At 41.2% G+C, this 21,920-nt stretch overlaps 2 protein-coding genes across 2 annotated transcripts; both read right to left on the reverse strand.

Moving 5' to 3' along the window:
• Positions 1-245: 245 nt before the first annotated feature.
• On the reverse strand, positions 246-833 carry LOC109153493. Its single transcript, XM_019301361.1, has 3 exons — positions 756-833; positions 451-657; positions 246-365 (listed from the first exon to the last, which is right to left on the reverse strand). The coding sequence occupies exons 1-3, from the start codon at positions 807-809 to the stop codon at positions 246-248; spliced, it is 381 nt and encodes a 126-aa protein (XP_019156906.1). The 5' UTR covers positions 810-833.
• Positions 834-7,244: 6,411 nt separating this feature from the next.
• On the reverse strand, positions 7,245-17,495 carry LOC109153494. Its single transcript, XM_019301362.1, has 7 exons — positions 17,374-17,495; positions 9,895-10,394; positions 9,511-9,837; positions 8,512-9,385; positions 7,975-8,468; positions 7,635-7,819; positions 7,245-7,490 (listed from the first exon to the last, which is right to left on the reverse strand). Exons 1-7 carry the CDS (start codon positions 17,493-17,495, stop codon positions 7,245-7,247), a joined length of 2,748 nt encoding a protein of 915 aa, XP_019156907.1.
• Between the last annotated feature and the right edge of the window lie 4,425 nt (positions 17,496-21,920).

The raw sequence follows: 21,920 nt of genomic DNA on the forward strand, positions 1-21,920 counted from the left end.
GATTATGTACAATTTTTGATAGTTCACAGTTTGTGTAGCATATGCATTGATTATGCACAAAACCATATTGGGGAATATGAAAAATATAGAATACAAGTAAACATTAGATTGGATTACCAAAAGGAGCATATACAAATTTCTGATAATTGTTTATCAACTGAAACTTCTAGAAATTGAACCAAAAATACAAGTAACCATGTGTTTGGATTAGCAGAACTGATTTTTACAGATTGTGGTTAGTAGTTTCACTTCTCTTTCTTGTAGTTGTCCCTTGCTGATTGCATGACTGTTTCCATGTATTCGTTTTGCTTCCACATGATGATGTTTGCTGCATATTTTGCTCTAAGCGATGTAATGAAAGCAGCCTACAGTAAACAAAAGATACATGTTAAAATTAGAAGAAACAAGAGATAACATGTGTAATGTAGAACAAAGTTGATTATTACTTACATCACTATCACCCCCTACGAAACCAGTTTCCCATTTGTCTACTGCAGTCCCTTTGTAAGTTTCCATGTGGCGCATGCAATACACACCACAATCTGTTGTGTTCTCTTCATCTTGCCATGACATGTGAATGCACTCAGCTTCGATATTCTTCACTTTTCTTGCAAGGGTGTTTTTCTTCGATTGGAGGTATTTGTAGAAAGCTGTTTTCTGCACATTATAGTAATTGCAGTGTTTAATTAATTTAAGTAATGTAAATATTAAACTATAGGGTATAGATATTTAATAGGAGTATTATTTTATCTTACCAACTTAGCCGGGCAGTTCTCATATCTGTTCGTATTTGGTATTCCCTTGGGCATTAGCTTGTTATCAATGATCTGAAGTTTTGAGTTGGGGATGTTAAAGCACATCAAGTAGTAGTGATTGTGCCTCAAGATTGTAAAGAAAACCTGAAATGAATAATTAAAAGGTATTTAACAAACTGTGTCAAATACAGACATAAATTATAATCTTAGAATTCATATATATATATATATATATATATATATATATATATATATATATATATATATATATATATATATATATATATATATATATATATATTGTTTTACTTACAAGACTTGCATCTGTGATATCAATTGTAGTCCCCCTCAACTGGTAGTTAATATTTGCACAGAAGTCACCTATATCCATATTCCTTGCTTTTATTTCAACATTTTCAAGCGTCATCTGTAAAGAAGAGGTTGTGTGTCATATAGTACATTGTTTTAAAAAATGCGTTAGTTCTAGATGTGTACTTACGTAAGCAGCTTCCGAGAAGAAGATCCTTTTTGGTTGATCAATTGATCTTTTCATATCAAGCATCGTCAATCTGTGTGCCCAGATTTGCAGGATATTTGTAGCTAGTTGTCCATTTGCCAATGTTGCAATGTCCTCCCTCGTTGCAAACAGATCATGGGCAGAAAACAACATTTCACTGGAAACAAACAAAACAAGTTGATATTACAAAATAAACATTTCACAATTTAAAGTAATATAATGTCATGAAGTAATACACATAACATATAACCAGGATACACCAATGTACATAATATCATGAATGAATACACATAACATATACCATGAATACACATAACATATATCAGGAATACACATAATGTGGTATATCAACTGAGAACACCAATGTACATAATATTATGAATGAATACACATAACATATATCATGAATACACATAACAAATATCATGAATACACATAATGTGGTATATCAACTTAAAGCATCTGTTATAACAAGTTATAAATGAAATACATACTAATAAGGGTACTCAGTTTCATCTGATGGCAGGAATGCATAGTCTGAGATCAGTTTTTCCCTGGCGGAAACATTCTTGAGCTTTGAAATGTTGCTTGTCCAGTACGGGGATCGACAAGCCAGAGGGAGGTTTTTGAACTTTCGCTGTGGCCTCTTCCGGACATTGACATCTTCAACATCATCTTCAGATTCAGCAATGATGCTTTGTAGAGACAGAAAAGTAATTAGGAACATGTTTTAATGTGTTAAGCAGTAGGCATAACAACATGATTAAATAATTAACAAGGATAAATGCATACAAGGATACTGTTAAGTGATATGTGAGTTTTACCTATCAAATTCAATTTGTTCTGGATTTTTCTGTTCAGTTGCTGGTAGTGATTGGGGTGAACCATCAGCTATGTCATCAACGATATTCTCCAAGAGTGTTGCAATTGGGGTAAGTGCTGCTGCTGCTGTGTTTCCTTCGGTTGTTTATGGTGGTGGTGTGGTGGGTGATGCTGATAGAGTTGCTGCTCGGGGTTCAGATGTGGGTTCGGGCGGAGGTGGTGTTGTTTCAGGTGGAGTTGCATTTCTTGGGGCCTCTTTGGGAGTAGCGTCACGGCTAGTTGGCGTCAGGAGATTAAAAGTTGGTGCGGGTATGTCAGCAGTTGTCATGTTCTTCAATGTTGCCAGGAATGCCGCTTCAAGTTCAGCAACCGCATCCAAGAAACTGGGTTGGTTGTAGATAGCATCATCTCGTAGTAAGTTTTCCGGTGGGGTTGGATTCGGGCTTGGGGTGAGGTTGGCAGTGGCGGATAAGTTGCTAAACACATTTTTTATAATCTCAACAATAGAGGTGTTTGCCCCAACATCTGCCATGACCTCACCGAACTCCATAATGCTCGTGGTCATCTTTTTCAATGCGGTGGTGACCTTTTCAACTTCCTGACCTTGTGGCAGTTCACGGGGCGGTGGCAGTTGAGGAGGTGGTGGCTGATGTGCATCTGGGATATATTCAACGACTTTGCCCTTTCCAAAGCCGCCTATGTCACTTTCAACCATGACCCTTGCCCTCAAATCACTTGAAGTCCATGAAGTGATGGTGGGAATTCTCTTTCTGACTATTTCTCCTCTAACCTGCACTTTGTCTAGGTATGCCAGCTTCAAATAGAGAAACAAAAAAAAAAAAAGAAAAAAAAAAAAAAGAAGAAGATAAACCATTCAAAATCAGTATCAGTTTATGTTTAGGTTGGCAGAGTAGGATACACATAAAGTTATTAAAAGATGTACATAATTATAGTCTACAATGTACATAATGTATATAATGAATACACATAAGGTTATAGGTCAATATACAGAGTGCATACCATTAGGAAAGTTGCAGGACCAGTGAAGGCTGCATCACGTTTGCCCCTCCATGTTGTGGTGGTGTCAACCAGAGATCGTATCGTGTAAGCACACCAGTTGAAGTTTGGATCTTGCTGACATCTTGCTTGCAGTGAATACAGAAGCCTGTAGTTGCAGAACATGTTCTTGAAGCCTCTTATCAATGTGGAAACAACATATATTATGAAGTCACGTTTGAACATGTCTCCATGATCACGGCTCTCAATAATGCCATTCAGCATCTGGCTTGTAGTTGGTGTGCCTGTCATCACTCCCCACCGCTGTCTCCAAAGTGCAACCAAGCCAGTGAACTGTGGGTCCTTGCTTGTTATTTCAGCCTCCACAACAGTCTGTTGGCCTCTGGGGATGCCAAGTGTTTTCTGTACATCATCATCTCCTAGAAGGAGCTCCTCCTCTTCCATATGTATTGAGCATCTACCAACATCAAAGCGCTCTAGAAGGTATCTCAGAAGTTCACAATCACACAAGGACAGTGTTGCATTTAAAAGGGATCCAAATCCAATATCTCGAACAGCTTGGTGCTGTTCTGGGCTCAGACTACTGACGAGTGCACAGAGCTGCTTTGGGGAGGTCCGTACAGATAAATAATCATTGTTTCTTGGTTTTCTCCTCTTCTGTTTTTCATTACTTCTTATGCTCTTTGGGGCTTTGGCAGGTTCAGCAGCTGCACTGGCATGGGTTTTCTTTTGTTTTTTGGCAGGTTCAGCAGCTGCACTGGCATGGGTTTTCTTTTGTTTTTTGGCAGCAGGCTGTTTGGGGGCATCACCGGCATTTGTACTGGTTTCAACATTTGGTGATTCAGAACATGTTTCAGCACCCTTTGACGAAGCAGCGATATTTTTCTTTCGTTTACCCTCTCTGGCAATTTGTAGTAGTGTAGGATCAGACGTGGTTGTAGGTGTTGATGTAGGTGCAACATTCCTTTTTCTGGGAGATCTCTGGGGATTAGTGGGTGTAGGGGTTGACATATCTGTAACAACACAATACACATAAATACAAATATAAGGAATACGTAACACTAATATTAACACCAAACAGGCAGTAGATTGGGATTGAGAATTTTACAGGGGTGCAAATATACAATGTACATAATCTAATGAATGAATACACATAATATATAACTAGGATACACATAATGTTGAATATAAGAAAAATGGTTATCTATGATGAGGTATAGGAACTGAGAACATTAATGTAAGAAAAATGGTTATCTATGATGAGGTATAGGAACTGAGAACATTAATGTACTTAATATTATATCAGAATAAACACAAGTATAAGTAATATGTAACCCTAGTTGACATAATAACATAATACACATAATAACAGTTTTAAGTATTAGGTAGCACTAATATTAACACCAGACAGACAATATACTGGGATTGAGAAGTTTGCAGGGATGCAAATGTGCAATGTACATAATGCTATGAAGAAATACACATAACATATAACCAGGATACACATAATTTTGGAATAGAAGAATAATGACTATCTATGATGAGGTATAGCAACTGAGAACACCAATGTACATAATATAATGAATGAATACACATAACATATACCATGAATACACATAACATATATCAGGAATACACATAATGTGGAGTATAAAAATAGCGGTTATCAATGATAAGGCATAGGACCTGAAAACAGTCATGTACATAATCTTATACCAGAATATACACAAGTCCAAGTAATATGTAACCCTTGGTATCGTTGCTGTATTAACACAATGAAGTAATAGCATGAATGTTTGGAATGAGAAGTAATAGTAGTTATGCTTACTTGTATCGTTGCGATGTTGTATGCCCTTTTGCAGAAGAATGTGGTGAAGTTTTTGAGGTTTTTGGCGTAATTCGCGGAAAAAATGTGATCGTTTTTGAATTGCAGGGAGTGGTAATTGAAAGGCTTCGTGAAGAAGAAAGGTTTGATATATATATATATATATATATATATATATATATATATATATATATATATATATATATATATATATATATATATATATATATATATATATATATATATATATATATTAAATGTGATTGGACGGACGGAGAGGCGCCCGTCCCGTCAAATATCCACTAACGGAGTAATATTAAAACGCCACCGTTTTGCCCGTAGGCGCATAGACCTACGTGCAACGTGGTGTATGGTATAACGATTGCCGCGGCCTTCACCCGGCCGACCTCGTGAGCTCGACCACTCACTCCGGGAACTTGTTCCTCACTGTTGTGTTACCCGTTCGGCGATGTGCGAGGTCGGGTACCCCGTACCGCCCCTACGGTGTTGGGGTTATGTTACGCCCGTTCGGCGGTAGGCGAGGTCGGACCTCTTACCGCCCTTAGGACGTTTTAGCGATTCTGGGGTTGGAGTCCTTTGACTCGCACCCCAAAATCTTTCCGTTCGGCGATAGGCGAGGTTGGGCCTCGTACCGCCCCTAGGGTGTCAAGGTTGCGTTACGCCCGTCCGACGATAGGCGAGGTCGGGCCCCGTACCGCCCCTAGGACGTCTTAGCGATTCTTGAGATGGAGTCTCTCGACTCGCATCCCGAATCCTTCCGTTCGGCGATAGGCGAGGCCGGGCCTCGTACCGCCCCGAGGGTGTTAGGATTGCGTTACGCCCGTCCGGCGATAGGCGAGGTCGGACCTCGTACCGCCCCTAGGACATCTTAGCGATTCCTGGGATGGAGTCTCTTGACTCGCACCCCGAATCCTTCCGTTCGGCGATAGGCGAGGTCGGACCTCGTATTACCCCTAGGGTGTTGGGATCACGTTACGCCCGTCCGGCGATAGGCGAGGGCGGACCTCGTACCGCCCCTAGGACGCTTTAGCAATTCTGGGGGTGGAGTCCTTTGCCTCGCACCCCGAATCCTTCCGTTCGGCGATAGGCGAGGTCGGACCTCGTACCACCCCTAGGGCATGCACTATGTCTGAGTTGGCCGTCGGGGTCACCAAGTACGCAACCGCCATGTCCGGCCTCCCCGGTGTGGTCGTCCTCAGGTCGGCCAACACCGCGCCGGCCGACCTCGATGTCGGCCGACCCTGCGGGCGATTGTTGGTGAGCCGACCCCGGAGGTCCTCTGCTGTCCCCCGCCGACTCACGTTGATTTGATCTCGAAGGTCCCCTCCCGCCACCACGGGCACGGTCTGCCGACTCGCCGTGGCCCCGTTGGGGTGGTTGGCGAGGGAGAGGTCGCGTGTGTTGCGTGAACCCTGCAAGTTGTGGGTGTTCGACCCGGATCTTGTCATCGCAGTGGATGAATGATATTAGGGAAAGAGCTTAAGCTTGTACAGCCGCTCTCAACTAGAGCACCAATGATGGATTATATGAACTCGGGGGTCCGGATTATACAACCCGTATATATGATTAAATATGACGAACGGATAACAAAATGATAAATATTGTATTAATTGAGTGTATAGTGCTATTATAGGGGTTTGGGACGTGCAATAACAATACAATTGTAGATAGGAAGTAGAAAATGATTGATTAGGAAACCGAGGGGTGTTTATATACCCCCCGGCCGCTACGGGCACTGGGTCCGCGGGAGGAGCCGCGGCCCGTTCCGCAAGACTCGCTCCACGCGAGGACCTAGTGGCCGAGCTCGTGGAGCCCACGTGGCCGAGCCCATGGGTCCGTGGCCGAGCTCGTGGAGGTCGGCCAACGCCGAGCCGAACTCACGTTGGGCCGACCCTGGGGCGGTTCGCCACGGGTTGCGGGTAGTCCATGGGTGCCGGGTCCAACCCGCTCCGCACTGCTCTGCTCCGATCCTGCTCCGTGATTATTCCATCAATAAGAGACACATTTCTTTTTATACTCGCCAACTGGCCTATTAAACTCATCAAACGCAACTGATATTTCACCTTTGCCCTTTTTCTTTTTCATGTTTTTGCATGAATTGGGACCTATTCTTTTAGGTACAGTACGAGTTTCTTTAGGGGTTGGACTAGAGGTTTCTCTAGTATGATCAGTCATGGTTGTCTATATATACCTGCACATGCAAAAATATATATCAATAAACATGTTATATTGTATTTCAAGTCTAATAAAATACAAAACAAAAGATATTGTCAACAATTCATAAATCTTACAGCAAAACACTATGATGGCCGATGGTCAACCCACAATCTTCTTCATGATCACTACGCATGTAACTAATTTCAAGGTTATTATCCTCTGAAGATAAAGACTGAATACCAATTGAAAATGGAGGAGTTTCATCAAAATGATCATACTCTTCTTCATCAACAACATCTCCAACACCAACAATACTTCTCTTGCCTTGTAAAACAATTGACCACTTTTTATCCACAGGATCAGAAACATAAAACACCTATTTTGCTTGAGATGCGAGTATGAATGGTTCATCATGATAACCTAACCGACCAAAATCAACCAAAGTAAAACCCAATCCATCTATTTGAACGCCCCTTCTATTATCAACCCAATTACAACGGAATAGAGGAATTCGAAATACATTGTAATCGATTTCCCAAATCTCTTCAATCACACCATAGTAAGGCATAACAACATCAATCGGTTTAGTATCTTTAGCACTTGAATAATCTTTTGATGTTGCTACTAATGTAACCCCACTATTTTGCACCACACTCTTTTCATCTTGTCGCTTGGTGTAAAATGTATATCCATTTATGTCATAACCTTCATAACAATTCACAAGTAATTTAGGCCCATATGATAACCATTTGATGGTTTCACTGACATTATTTGGCACTTGAGATAGCTCTTTCATCACAATATCATTGAACCATCTTATGAAAGTGCAATTGTGTTCAATATAACCACCCTTCTTTCACCCTTTGAAGGATTTTGTTGTCTTATCATAGACATGTGTTGCTCCAAGTACGGATGAACCTCAGTAAGGTGTTCCAATACGAGATGATGTGCCTTATCTCGTAAATTAGTAGGTGGAACAAAGTGTTTAAATCCAATAGTACCTTTCCCACTGAGTCTTCCTTCATGAATAGGCTTGGGATTACCAATAGACTCAACATTAGCTAAATAATCAGTACAAAACTCAACTGCCTCTTCAGAACCATAACCTTCAATTATACTTCCTTCAGGTCGATATCTGTTCCTCAAATATCCTTTCAATATTCCCATGTATCTTTCAAACGGATACATATATCTCATAAAAACCGGACCAGTCATCTTTATTTCCCTTACCAAGTGAACAATCAAGTGCACCATAATATCAAAAAAGGATGGGGGAAAATACATTTCAAGTTGACACAAAGTAACAACCACTTCAGCCTGCAAAGCATCTAACACATCTGCATCAACAACTTTACTGCAAATAGCATTGAAAAGAAACAAAGTTTTGTTATAGCTACCCTAACATGTTTGGGTAAAAATCTCGAATAGCAATATGTAACATTTGCTGCATTAATACATGACAATCATGAGACTTCATGCCAACCAATTTAAGGTCCTTCATTGACACAAGTTTTTTAATATTCGATGAATAACCGGAAGGGACCTTGACACCATTTAAACAAGCACAAAAACTTGTTTTCTCTTTTTTTGACAAAGTATGACAAGCTGGAGGTAAGTATGCCCGTTTTCCCATTTCTTGTGGTGCTAATTTCTCCCGTATTCCCATTACAACCATATCCTTTCTAGCTTTAATACCATCTTTTGTCTTTCCCTGAATGTTCAATAGTGTTCCAATAATGATGTCACAAACATTCTTCTCAATATGCATTACATCAAGACAATGTCTAACAGCTAAATGCTTCCAGTATGGTAGATCCCAAAATATAGACCTCTTCTTCCATAGAGTCTTCTGAGTAGTCTTACACGTTTTGCTGAAAGCAACATTAACATTTTTAACACAGTCATAAACCACTAAACCAGATAAAGACAAACGAGCTACTCCAGTCTCTGATTCTCCATTGAAAGCTTTTTTCTTCTTTCGATAAGGATGGTCAATTGGAAGAAATGTCCTATGACTCATGAACACATTCTTTTTACTGTTGTTCAACCATAGATTGACTGTTTCATCTTCACAAATAGGACATGCCTTAGCTCCTTTATTAGTATAACCTGATAGGTTACCATAGGCTGGAAAATCATTTATGGTGCAAAAGATCATTGCACGTAAGGTAATACTTTCTCGAGTATAAGCATCATACACCGACACACCTTCATTCCACAACAATTTTAAATCTTCAATAAGTGGCGCTAGATATACATCTATGTCATTTCCTGGTTGTTTAGGCCCGATATTAACAACGATAACATGATGTATTTTCGCTTCATACACAACCAAGGTGGAAGATTGTAGACTACTAAAAGGATAGGCCAAGTACTGTGTCGACTACTCATGTTACCATGAGGATTCATTCCATCAGTACACAATCCAAGTCTAAGACTCCTATTTTCAGTACCGAATTTAGGACACCTCCTATCAATATTCCTCCATTGTGGTGAATCGGCTGGGTGTCTTAGTTTTCCATCGTCTTTTCTCCCAATAGCATGCCATTGCAAATTTTTTGCATCCCTTGGATTAGCAAACATGCGTTTAAATCTTGGTATTACAGGTAAATACCATAACACTTTGGCTGGTGGACCTTTCTTATTCTTTGGTTCATCACCAACATTTTTCCTTTTGTAACGCGATGACCCACACTTTGGACATACATGCAAGTCTTTGTATTCTTTTCAATACAATATACAATCATTTGGACATGCATGTATCCTCTCAATTTCCATACCCAACGGACTCAACAACTTCTTTGCTTCATAAGTTGAATTTGGAAGTTCATTATCATTAGGAAGCATGTCTTTTATTAGTTCTAATAATCCCGTGAAACTCTTATCACTCCATCCATTATTTGCTTTTAAATTATATAATTTAAGCACACCAGATAACTTAGTATATTTGGCACACCCAGAAAACAAAGGTTTTTCAGCATTCTCAAACAAACATTTAAATTCAAGAGGCATTTCACTACAATCTCCCTGCATATCACGCATCATTTCATCTATTCGGTCTTTAATTCCATCATCCTCATCATTCTCCTCGTTATCTGCCTGAGTTCGACTATTTGCTTCAGTTTCACTCTTTGCATGAGTTTGACTGTCTGCATGAGCTTCATTCTTACTAACACTTGTACTATGAGGTAAGCTTTCACCATGCCATATCCATTGATCGTACCATTCCTTAAAGCCACGGCGTATTAAATGGATTTTCGCTTCTTCAGAACTACGATATCTTTTCAAATTTTTACAATCACAACACGGGCACGATATAAAATCTTCGGCCTTTTGACATTTATTTTTTTCAGCACATTCTATAAACTCTTGAACCCCTTGTATATATTTGAATGTAGTGCGTTTTTCATACATCCAACTCCGATCCATATCTGTCAATTATAGTACTAGCTATGAAATACCATTTATTTCATATACTTAGAAATAATACTATTTTAATATTTGTGTCACTAATATTAAGATTTGACACCTTAAACTAACATTATTAGATCAAATAATACTATTTTGAAACCAATGCTTGTTTATGTCCTATAACTAATTATAAGTCCGCTTTGTTTGGTATGTGTAATCTGCCTGCCCATGTTCTTTTCTTCTGTTTTAGTTTTTCTGGTTTGTGTACACTCTTCAGTATGCTATCTTCATATATTCTGGCTTTGAAAACTTATGATTTTTAACCAATATCCAATTATTATTTAACATCAGTCGTACGTTATTTGCATTCTGTGGGGAATGAAAACTCTGGCTAAATACTTTATCATTAGAGATGCATCACTTTCTATATATAGTCAAACAATGATAAAGAATACTACTAGTTAAAAAGAGAGTGACAACATATTCGAAGCCTTTATAAATTGTGTAATTAACTAAATATGCATCATTTTCTATTTCTAATTATTGTTGAATTTTCCTGCATGATATAACCTCTTCTACTCTTTGTCTCAATTTATTGCATTTTGGGCAATCCAAACTAAGTTAGTTGGACAAATAACTTGATAATCACAAGGTGTTCAAACTTCCAAACTAACCATCCGATCTCCATCCAAACCTACAATTCTTGAAGTAGAAGAGAGTGGAAACTCAGGCCCCTTTGCTTCAAGTGTTAGGTAGGTAAGTTTGTTATTTTCAATTAGGCACATCATATACGCAAGCTGACTCACTTTTCAAACAACCACTACTGCACCCATAAAATCTTCTCATCTCCTCCTCCATATATTAATTTCTGGTGATCTCAGAATTGAAAAAGCTAGAAAAAGGGGATGAATAACTACCAAAAGATTCATTTTTAATATATTAAATATTCAATTTTAATTTACTAAAAATTTATTTTTAAATCAATAAAATAAATTGCTGCTGCGTAAAATTAAACTACGGTGACTGCTGCGTAAAATTAAACAATTAAAATACAAAATAAATTTTAAAAAAAAAACGTAAAATTAAACTTACTTGCAAAGTGACTGTTGGCGGCGAGCGGCGAGGTGGAGAGCCGGGATGGCGGACGGACGGACGGACGGCGAGCTGACAGACGATGATCGAAGGAGAAGGCCGGGACGACATGTGACACCCCAAAAATCCACATTCAATCCATGGATTAATTGAGTAATTAATCCTATTTTATTTGAGGAATTAATTCCTAAAATCCTGATTTTTAATGCTCAAGGACTAGTATTTGACTAGTCAACCTTAAAGTTGTGTTGTACCTTGAGCTTTGAGGGGAGTTCCCTTGTTCCTTACACTTTCTAAAGGTTAGTAAGGGTATTCTTGACTTTTCACCAAGAGTTAGTATTGTAACATAACCTAGAAGACTTCTTCATTTCATTCCTTACAATTCCTAGAAATTAGCTCTACCTTCTCTCTAGAAAAGAAGTGTAGCTTATTCTCCAAGCCAAGTTGAGACCCTTGTCAAGATTCCAAGATTTGCTCCCAAGATTCAACCTTTCACCTATTTGGGCATCTAGGAGGGTAAGATCTAAGTCCATCTTGTGTTTTTGGTTCCATCTTAGTTGTCTTTTTCTTAAAAGTAGGATCTTTATGATCTTTTGGTTTGATCTTGAAGTGGGTTTGGATAGTAAGCCTTGTAAGGAGCTTGTTGAGGTGTAAAGTGAAGTCTTTTGGTCTACAAGAGGTAACCCATGCTCTAATAAAACCTATTTTGCTTACCTATATGTGATTTCTTGGATTCTACTTGTTCTTTGCTATGAAATGTGAGGGTTTATGCATTTGTCTTGTGATATTGCATATCTAGAGCTTGTGTTTAGGGTTCCTTTGTGCCATTGCTTGGAATTTTCCATGATTCAAGTCATTTTTTTGTGTTGGGTGAGATTTGGCATGTTTTGGACTTGAATTTGTGTTTGGAGAAGAAAATCCCCGAAGGGATTTGTTGTGGTACAAGTGTGTACCCGCGGGCGGAACGGCGGGCGGGGCACCACCCGCCGGCCTACCCGCGGGTACATAGCCTTGTGGGATGATGTTCCCGCGGGCAGGACCACGGGTGGGGCACTACCCGTGGGTCCACCTACGGGTACATGGTTGGTGTTGTGATGGGATTTGTTCCCCGTGATTCGTTTGACTCGATATTTGGTCTTTTGACTTCCCGATGTTCTTTTGTGGAACTATTTGAGCGTCTTCTTGATGTTTCGTATGTCTAGAACTATATGGTAGGTATCCATGTAGGACTTTGGTGTCTTGAATCGTGCTAAGTGTTCAACATTGTGTTTCGTTGGACCGAGAGGTGTCTTGTGTGTTCCTCGGAACTATCTTGAGTTTCTCCGTTGTTAAGCATGCTAGTTTATTGTCTTAATGCTAGCGTGTGTGTGGTTTGTACCTTCCGTTTGGTTGATGATAACTTGTGTTATTCATCGTTGATGTTGTTGGGCTGTGACCCGTTCCTTGATTGAGTATGTTTCATACCTTCGTTGTGATCCGTTGTTTGACTCTTGTTGAGTTGTGGTGCGTGTGTGGCTTTACCTGGATTGCACGATTAGTGGTATGGGACACTAGTCACCAAGGTATTGCAGCGGTCCTCGTGGTGGCCGTGGCGTGATTATGGAGATGTGGCCTTTGTGTAAGGTTCACGTTTTTGGGGGATAACAGGTGTTATCCGGGCATGTGTGCCATGTGCGTGTACGGTACCTCGTGTACTATGAATCGGTGGCTTTGTTGGAGGACTGTTGGAGGGGGAACGACGGTTCCCGGGGGAATAAGGTTGGACTGTATGTACAGGGGTCCTGGAGGTAAAGGTTGGAACTAGATATAAGGTTGGGGGTAGCCATAAGGTTGGAACAGGGCATAAGGAAGGCATATCAACTCGTGGCGGGTGATGTCACGAGGGCTTGTGTAGCCGTGGTTGTGTGTTCTCTCTTGTGACGTGTGTAGTCACAAAGGCATGTGATGCCTAGGCATGTGTGCCGGTTGTCGTGTCTTGATCCTTGTGGTGTCGTTATCCGTTGTGGTCTTGGGATGTGTTCCCGTGGTGTTTATTGATGAGTGTTGAGTCTTGAGTTGGTGTTTACTCTTGGTTTTACACTTATATATATATGTATTCCGTTTCGAAATGATTTTTGTATATACCCTACCTATGTATGATACTTAACAGGTATTGGTGGGTTACCAGCATTATCGCTAACCGGGCGTCGTCCCAATGTTTATCTTTGTATCTTTCAGGTGATGTCTAGACGAGCACGATGTTAGTGGCCGGCAGTCTAGTATCTTTACCTTTGTTTTGTGGCATGTGTGCCGTTGTAGTGTTAGACTGTTACCTTTTGGGATAGATGTATACACTTGCAGATTGATTGCCGTAGCGTTTATCGTGTTTGGTAGACGTGGCATAACACCCCGTTTAGATTTCTTCTATCCAGTTTCCGTTTTATCTTCTGTTGTGCTAGTTTTGTTGTATGATCTGCATGTGTTAAGGTTTTTTATATAGCATGTTTGGGGGGTGTTACACGACGCGGACGACGACTGGCTCAGCTCTCAGCGCTGCTGCTGTGATCGGTGTTTTTTTTTTTTTTTTTAAACATAGGTTAAACTTCAATTCGCCCAATCTGGTAGTTAGGGTAAATGTTGAATGGGAATCCGAGGCTTCGGTCTAAGAGGGTGCCTCGGATTTCAATACGAGTATAATAATAATATTATAGCCGCGGCTCCGGTCCATCTGGGTGACGCGGATTCTAATATTATTATTATTATTATTATTATTATTATTATTATTATTATTATTATTATTATTATTATTATTATTATTATTATTATTATTATTATTATTTTTGGTGAAGCAGCAGAGTTATTCTGGTTTGGCAGCAAAGATTTTAATTCGTTTAGATAATTATTTAGAAGCAAGAATTTCATTTAGTTTAGATTCGGCAGCATCGGTTTCTTATTGCAACTCATTATCCTCTTCGTTCTTTTTATAATTTATTTTGTGTTTCTTTAATCTCTTTCATTCTTTTTATTTGTTAATTTATTTTGTGTTTTCTGTTTTGAATGTTATGCTTTATGATTTCATTACTTTATACTCTACTAGGCAAATCTTCAATTCGTTTTTGTGGAATATGATGACCTTACTATGAACAATTTGTATTAGTTGATTGACAAAGTTGAATTAATCTGCAAAACTAGTAATGATAGTTGATTCTGGTTCTTAGTCTTTATTTACTTGCTATTTGGTTTCAAGGTTATTCAATTGTTTTACCTGCCTTTATTTTTGTCTGCGCTGTTTAGTTTAATCTATTTGCTATTCTGCTTCCTTGTTTAATTTTATTATTTAACTTCCTGAGTCTAATTGATCATCTTTGGCATTTTATTCAAGAACTTTTAATTATCAAGTCAATTATTTCTTTTAAGTTTAGTTGTTAAATTGCATTGTATCAATTCCCTGTGGGTTCGACCCTTGCTTTGGCACCTTATTACTACACTGACTCGTGCACTTGCGAGGACATATATTATTTAAAATTGTCCATCAGTGGACAAGAATGCTCGGCACATGACGACATCCCCCGCCCCGATCATTACCATAGCAGCCTTATACCGCGTCATGTGGACACGTGGGTCGGTGGTCCCCGTGTATGCTTTGATGGCGGGCAACCTAAAGTCCCTCGGCAGAGGCACATCCATTATACTTGGGGAAAATGGTGCTGCCATCCGTACCTCGGGTTCCGGCGATTGCTCTCGTGCGTCCACCTTCTACGCTAACTCTTCAATTCTTCTCTGCAGCCTCTCGACCAGGGCCGACTTGTCAGGGTGCCGGCGCGGGGCCAGTTCATCAAAGCGCCGACGCGGGTCCGACTCATCCATGTGTCGTTGTGGAGCCGACTCATCAACGTGCCGGCGCGGGGTCGGCTCATCAACGTGCCGCTCATCCAAGTGTCGCCGTGGAGCTGGCTCATCAGCATGCCGGCGCGGGGCCGACTCATAAACGTGCCGCTCGTCCAAGTGTCGGCGTCGAGTCGACTAATCAAGGCTCACCAGATTCGCCCATCATCTCCGTGGGTGATGTAACACCCCCGATTTTCATGACATTTTAAAACTTAAATTCATAAGGCATGGTAACTAACAGATATCATAAAACTTAAATAACAGCGGAAGACTTTAATTAGAAACGTGAAAACAGGAAGTGTTATGCCACATTCACCTCAATGTGGATGCACAGGCAAGTCTAAAACCAACATACTATCTTGTTCAACCTAACCACGGCACACAGGCCCAAAACACTATCTACAAGTCCAAGGGAGCTACGCAACAACCAACAGCTAACACACTCACCATAAGCTACTCAAGACCTGTAAAGCAACATAAAGAAAGGGGACAACGCCCGGTCAGCGAATAATGCTGGTAACCCATCAATACGCGTTAAGTAGCATATATAGATAGTATAAAACAAAACCATTTTCGAAACGGAATACAATATATATCAGTTCAAAAGTCATAGAGAGAAGTCAACTACAAAGACTCTATTTCACTCTCAAAGGAACAAGGGAAATCAACATCCCAAGACAAGGACAACAACATTAACCAAATACAACTCGAGGCGTATTCTACTGATCACAAAGTAGAATACCACTCGACATGTTCACTAGCAAAGAAACGCATACACACATTGACACCTACATGCCACAGTGACACTTCATGTCACAAGAATAGACTTTCAAGTTCCAAGTTCCAACCTTATGCCCTGTTCCAACCTTATGGCTACCCCCGACCTTATTACGGTTCCAACCTTTACCTCCGAGTGCCACCCTGTACTTCCAAGTCCAACATTTTGCCTCCGGGAACCGTCGTTCCCCCTCCAACAACCGCCAATCAATACCGCTGAACGCTCAGTACACGAGGGTACTGTGGCGATTAGACAGCAGAGCATGGCGGCAGCGACGGCGGTCGGCGACGGTGGCAATGGTGGCGAGGTTTCGCACGGCGGCTGGTCGGCATCGGCAGGGACGGGTCGGCGACGGGTAGGGGGGGGGGGGGGGGGGCGTTCGGGTGTCTCACGGGTGGAAGAGGGAAGAATGAAGGGTTTGGGAATTTGGGGAAATTTGGGAAGAAGAAGGTTTTAATTTGGGGATTTTTGGGTAAAGTGAAAAATAATAGGTTAAATGGAATTTATAAATAAAATAATGTTTAAGAAATATAATTGGATCAAGTGGTTCACGAGTTTGATTGTGTAACTTACACACCTGGGTTTGAAACTTGGTGGTTACAAATTAAAATTTTCTTGGTCTTTTTAGGCTACACAAGAAGCACTTAGATGACCCACAAGAAAGGTTGAGTTAAAAGAGCACATATGCAAGGCTACGGGATTAACACAAGCACGACCCACTTAGAGATAAACAATTAACTTCATGAAAGAATCTCACTTAAAATGCCAAAAGAATCATATGACAAGGGAAAAGGCCAACAAGGAAAATGCACACTCTCAAGATAAAGATAGGCTTAGAAAAGGGTTACATGTCATCTCATCCTCAACCAACCCCTCCGTCTCAGCCTGGGATCGTCCCATCACAAACACCCGACCCGAAGGTCTAGCTCCAGCTGCTCCTCGACTTGAACTCCCTCCCGATGTTCCACCGTACCGGATCCCGAGCTAGGTGGCAACGCTCTTTGATTAGCTTGTAGAGGGCATACGGCAGCCTTGTGTCCTCTCTCTCCGCACTTGAAACACCGTAAAGCATTCCATTGGTAGTCCTTTCCCACAGTTTCTGCATGCGAACCTCTTAACTTGATCACCGGGCTCCACTCGGGTTGATCCTTGGGGTGGTGAAGGTGCGGTCTTGGCTCCCAAGTCCAGTCTTGGTTTCTTGAAGTTGTGGGATCCACCGCTTTCGTTCCTCATCCTAGAAAGCTCATACGATCCTCGTTGCAGTTGTTGTACCCCGGTATAAGTCAGCAGCACTCAGATAAGCTTTCTTTAAGGTCCTCGGCTTGCTCACGGTCAACGCCTTACGAGCCTCGTAGTTAATTCTAGCCACGGACTTCTCAAATTTCGCGAGCTCGGTGGGGACAAGCATCCTAGTGAAACGAGCGAGCTCCAAGAACCTCTTGTGGTACTCCACCACAGACGATGAACCCTGTTGGAGGTGTAGAAACTCCTCGTACATAGCAGCTGAGACATGTTCCGGGTAAAACCTCTCTTTCATCCGGTCCTTTAAAGCCGTCTAGTCGAAGTCGAGCTCCTCTAGGCATGCGGGTCCCTCGTGCACCCACCACAAGTCAGCTTCATGACTGAAGTAGAAGGATGCTAACTCCACTCGGCGCTCCTTGGGGCACCCTACGACGGAGAGGATCTTGTCGACGGTTCGGATCCATTCCTCGAGTACGATAGGGTCCTCCTCTCCGGAAAACGTCGGGGGTCTATGGCCCGATACAAGGCGTCCCACATCCCGGTGTCCGGCAGGCTGTGGTGGCGGAGCAGGATGATTGTTGTGCAGGAGAGCTTCACTCAAGGTTTGCATGGTCTGCGTGAGGTGTTGCAAGTTCTGGGCCAACTGTTCGTTAGTTGGTGTCTCCGGCGTACGAGTGCGTTGACGAGGTGGTGCCATGACAAAGCTTCTACAACAACAACACGGTTACGGTAGGCACAAACAACAACGCACCCTTACCTGTCGCTAACTAAAAGAACACGAAACTAAGCAGAAACAACAAGCAAGCAGAACCAACGATAAACAACACACAGCTCACCACGCGTCCTAAAAATCCTAAGTCCTAAACACTTAGATATTTAAGGTCACCTTAGGGTCTCAAACCACACTTAACTTCTTAAAAGTCCAGACTCTAACATCCTATGCTCAAACCTAGGCTCTGATACCAACTGTAACACCCCCGATTTTCATGACATTTTAAAACTTAAATTCATAAGGCATGGTAACTAACAGATATCATAAAACTTAAACAACAGCGGAAGACTTTAATTAGAAACGTGAAAACAGGAAGTGTTATGCCACATTCACCTCAATGTGGATGCACAGGCAAGTCTAAAACCAACATACTATCTTGTTCAACATAACCACGTCACACAGGCCCAAAAACACTACCTACAAGTCCAAGGGAGCTACGCTAAAACCAACAGCTAACGCACTCGCCATAAGCTACTCAAGACCTGTAAAGCAACATAAAGAAAGGGGACGACGCCCGGTCAGCGAATAATGTTGGTAACCCATCAATACGCATTAAGTAGCATATATAGATAGTATAAAACAAAACCATTTTCGAAACGGAATACAGTATATATCAGTTCAAAAGTCATAGAGAGAAGTCAATTGCAAAGACTCTATTTCACTCTCAAAGGAACAAGGGAAATCAACATCCCAAGACAACAACAAGACAAGGACAACAACATTAACCAAATACAACTCGAGGCGTATTCTACTGTTCACAAAGTAGAATACCACTCGACATGCTCACTAGCAAAGAAACGCATACACACATTGGCAACTACATGCCACAGTGACACTTCATGTCACAAGAATACACTTTCAAGTTCCATGTTCCAACCTTATGCCCTGTTCCAACCTTATGGCTACCCCCGGCCTTATTACGATTCCAACATTTACCTCCGAGTGCCACCTTGTACTTCCAAGTCCAACCTTTTGCCTCTGGGAACCGTCGTTCCCCCCTCCAACAACCGTCAATCAATACCGCCGAACGCTCAGTACATGAGGGTATTGTGCAATATCATGTCACAAAACTGCCAAACTCATGAGCAAAGCTCAAATAACAAACCACCAATCTCAATTCATGGCCACCACGAGGACCACATCTGTACCTTGGTGATTAATGTCCCATACCATTAACCGTGCAATCAAGGTACAGCCAATACACACATTTTCATCACAGGAATCAATCAATGGATCACAACAAAGAAATGAAACCATACTCAACAAGGAAGGATTACAATCCGACTCCAACGATGGTCAACACAAGTTGCCATCCTCAAAAGGAAAGAACAAACCGCACACGCTAGCATTTCAACATCAAACTAGCATGCTTATCAAACGGGTAAACCAAACATAGTTCCGTAGAATATACAAGACTCATCATGGTCCAACGAATCACAAAGTTGAACACTTAGCACGATTCAAGACACCAAATCCTACACGGATTCCTAACATACCGTTCTAGACATATGAAACATCAAGAAGACACTCAAATAGCCCAATAAAACAACATCGGGAGGTCAAAACATCAATTACCGAGTCAAAAGAATCACGGGGAACAAATCCCCGACCGACACCAAACATGTACCCCGCAGGTGGGGCCACGGGTGGACCTCCACCCGTGGTTCCGCCCGCGGGTACCATTACCCACGAGAGGTGTACCCCGCGGGTGGGGCGGCGGGTAGGCCACTGCCCGCCGTTCCACCCGCGGGTACGCCCTGTACCACAAAATATCCCTTCGGGGATTTTCAACAACAAGTTCAAATTCAAGTCCAAAACACCCAAAATATCACAAAATACAACAATATGACTTGAACCCAAGAAATAACCAAGCAATGGCATACAAGAATCCTAATAACAAGCTCTAGATATGCATTCTCACAAGACAATGCATCAAATCTCACATTTCATAGCAAAAATCACAAGTAGAAGTCAAGAAATCATCATATAGGTAAGAAAATAGGTTTTGTAAAACATGGGTTACCTCTTGTAGTCTAATACTTCACTTTTCACACCCTTAAAGGCTTCTCTTAAAGATCTCCTTCAACTCCAACTTCATGAACATACCAAAAGACAACAAAGATTCTATCTTTAGAAAAAGACACCTAAAAACATACTAAAAACACCAAGAGACCAAAGATCTTACCCTTCCCTATGCTCAAGGTTAAGAAAGTATGAATCTTGGAGACCAACTTGTAGAATCTAGGATTGCCCAAAAATTGGCTTGAAGAAGAAGCTATCAAGTTTCTAGAGAGAAGGTGGAGCTTTTGTGTTTAGGGTGTTAGGGAAATGAAATGAAGGATGATGCTAGGTTAGCTTGGGGCACAAACATAAGGTAAAAAGTCTTCTTTGCCTTTACTAAAGTTGGAAGAATAAGGTGACAAGGGAACAACTCATAAGGCATAGAGTACAACTCTTTGACTTGGATTGACTAGTCAATTTCTAGTCCTCCGACTATTGAATTTTCTGGATTTTAGGAATAAATTACCAATTAAGCTAGGACTAATTATCTAATTAATCCTTAAATAGATTTTGGATCTACGGGGTGTCACAGGTGATCTCTCTGCTGATATGCTTTCGTGTCAACAAGGGCTTCTGGTGGAGGACCCCTCGGCCCGCGATCCCAATCTTTGCCGCACGGGCGCCCTATGTCCCAATCGATCAAGGGCGGACTGGGAAGGTCCTGGTCGCCGTCTGGCCGGCCCACTTCTTTGGGTGCCCTCCTCTGAACCCCCTGTCCTGGTATGACGTCCCGCGTCCCTCGCTGCACGGGTTGTGTTCTGTTGTTGCTGGGCTTCTATCATTCGTAGGGACTCTACCTCTACTTTCTGGGGCCGCGACGGGGGCACTTGGCCTTGCAATCCCGCCGCTGCATGAGTTAGTGTCGTTGACGTTTGCCAAATGGCTTTGGCGGTCGCCTGGAGGTTCACGGCTTGGTTTGTTCCTCCATTATTGGGTTGTTCTCGAAGGTCCCCGGGCCTCCTGTTATTGAGCTGTTCTTAGAGGTCCCCTCCATGATTGTTGGTGAGTTGGTCTCGAAGTTCACCTTAGGCGTTGCCGTTGTTCAAGTTGCGGGAATCGTGGGAGCTGCCGGACACCATGCTTTCAAGCTTGCTGTTGAAAGAAAGAGTGAGTTGTGTGTGTAGTCGCCTGCTTAAGTATTGAACTCAGGCTCTCAACGAAAGCACCAATGACGGTAAGTATGTTACCAGAAATATAATATGAGAATAATGAATTGTTGTATTGCTAAGTGTTTCAGCACAAAATATTGAGCGTGTCCTCTCTGGCTGAGGAGAGGTCATACTTATATCAATTTCCTAACGGTAACATCATAATGAGGCATTGATAAACATTATTTTTAGTGTTATTTTTAATGATATTTTTATAGTTAATTTACAATAATTGATTAATTTATATATAGTTTTATTTATTATTTTGATTAAATAACTTTGTTAATATTATTCATTTTAGGTTGTTTTTATTATATTTATTTTATTATTTGAATTCTGTTAGTCCAATAATTCGTTGATTCTAATTTAATGACAATATTAATAATTTTAGTAGTACATGTTCAGTAGGTGTTTAAAAAATGTAGATTAGTTATA

The sequence above is a fragment of the Ipomoea nil genome, unplaced genomic scaffold, assembly GCF_001879475.1.
Source record: "Ipomoea nil cultivar Tokyo-kokei standard unplaced genomic scaffold, Asagao_1.1 scaffold2494, whole genome shotgun sequence".
NCBI lineage: Eukaryota > Viridiplantae > Streptophyta > Magnoliopsida > Solanales > Convolvulaceae > Ipomoea > Ipomoea nil.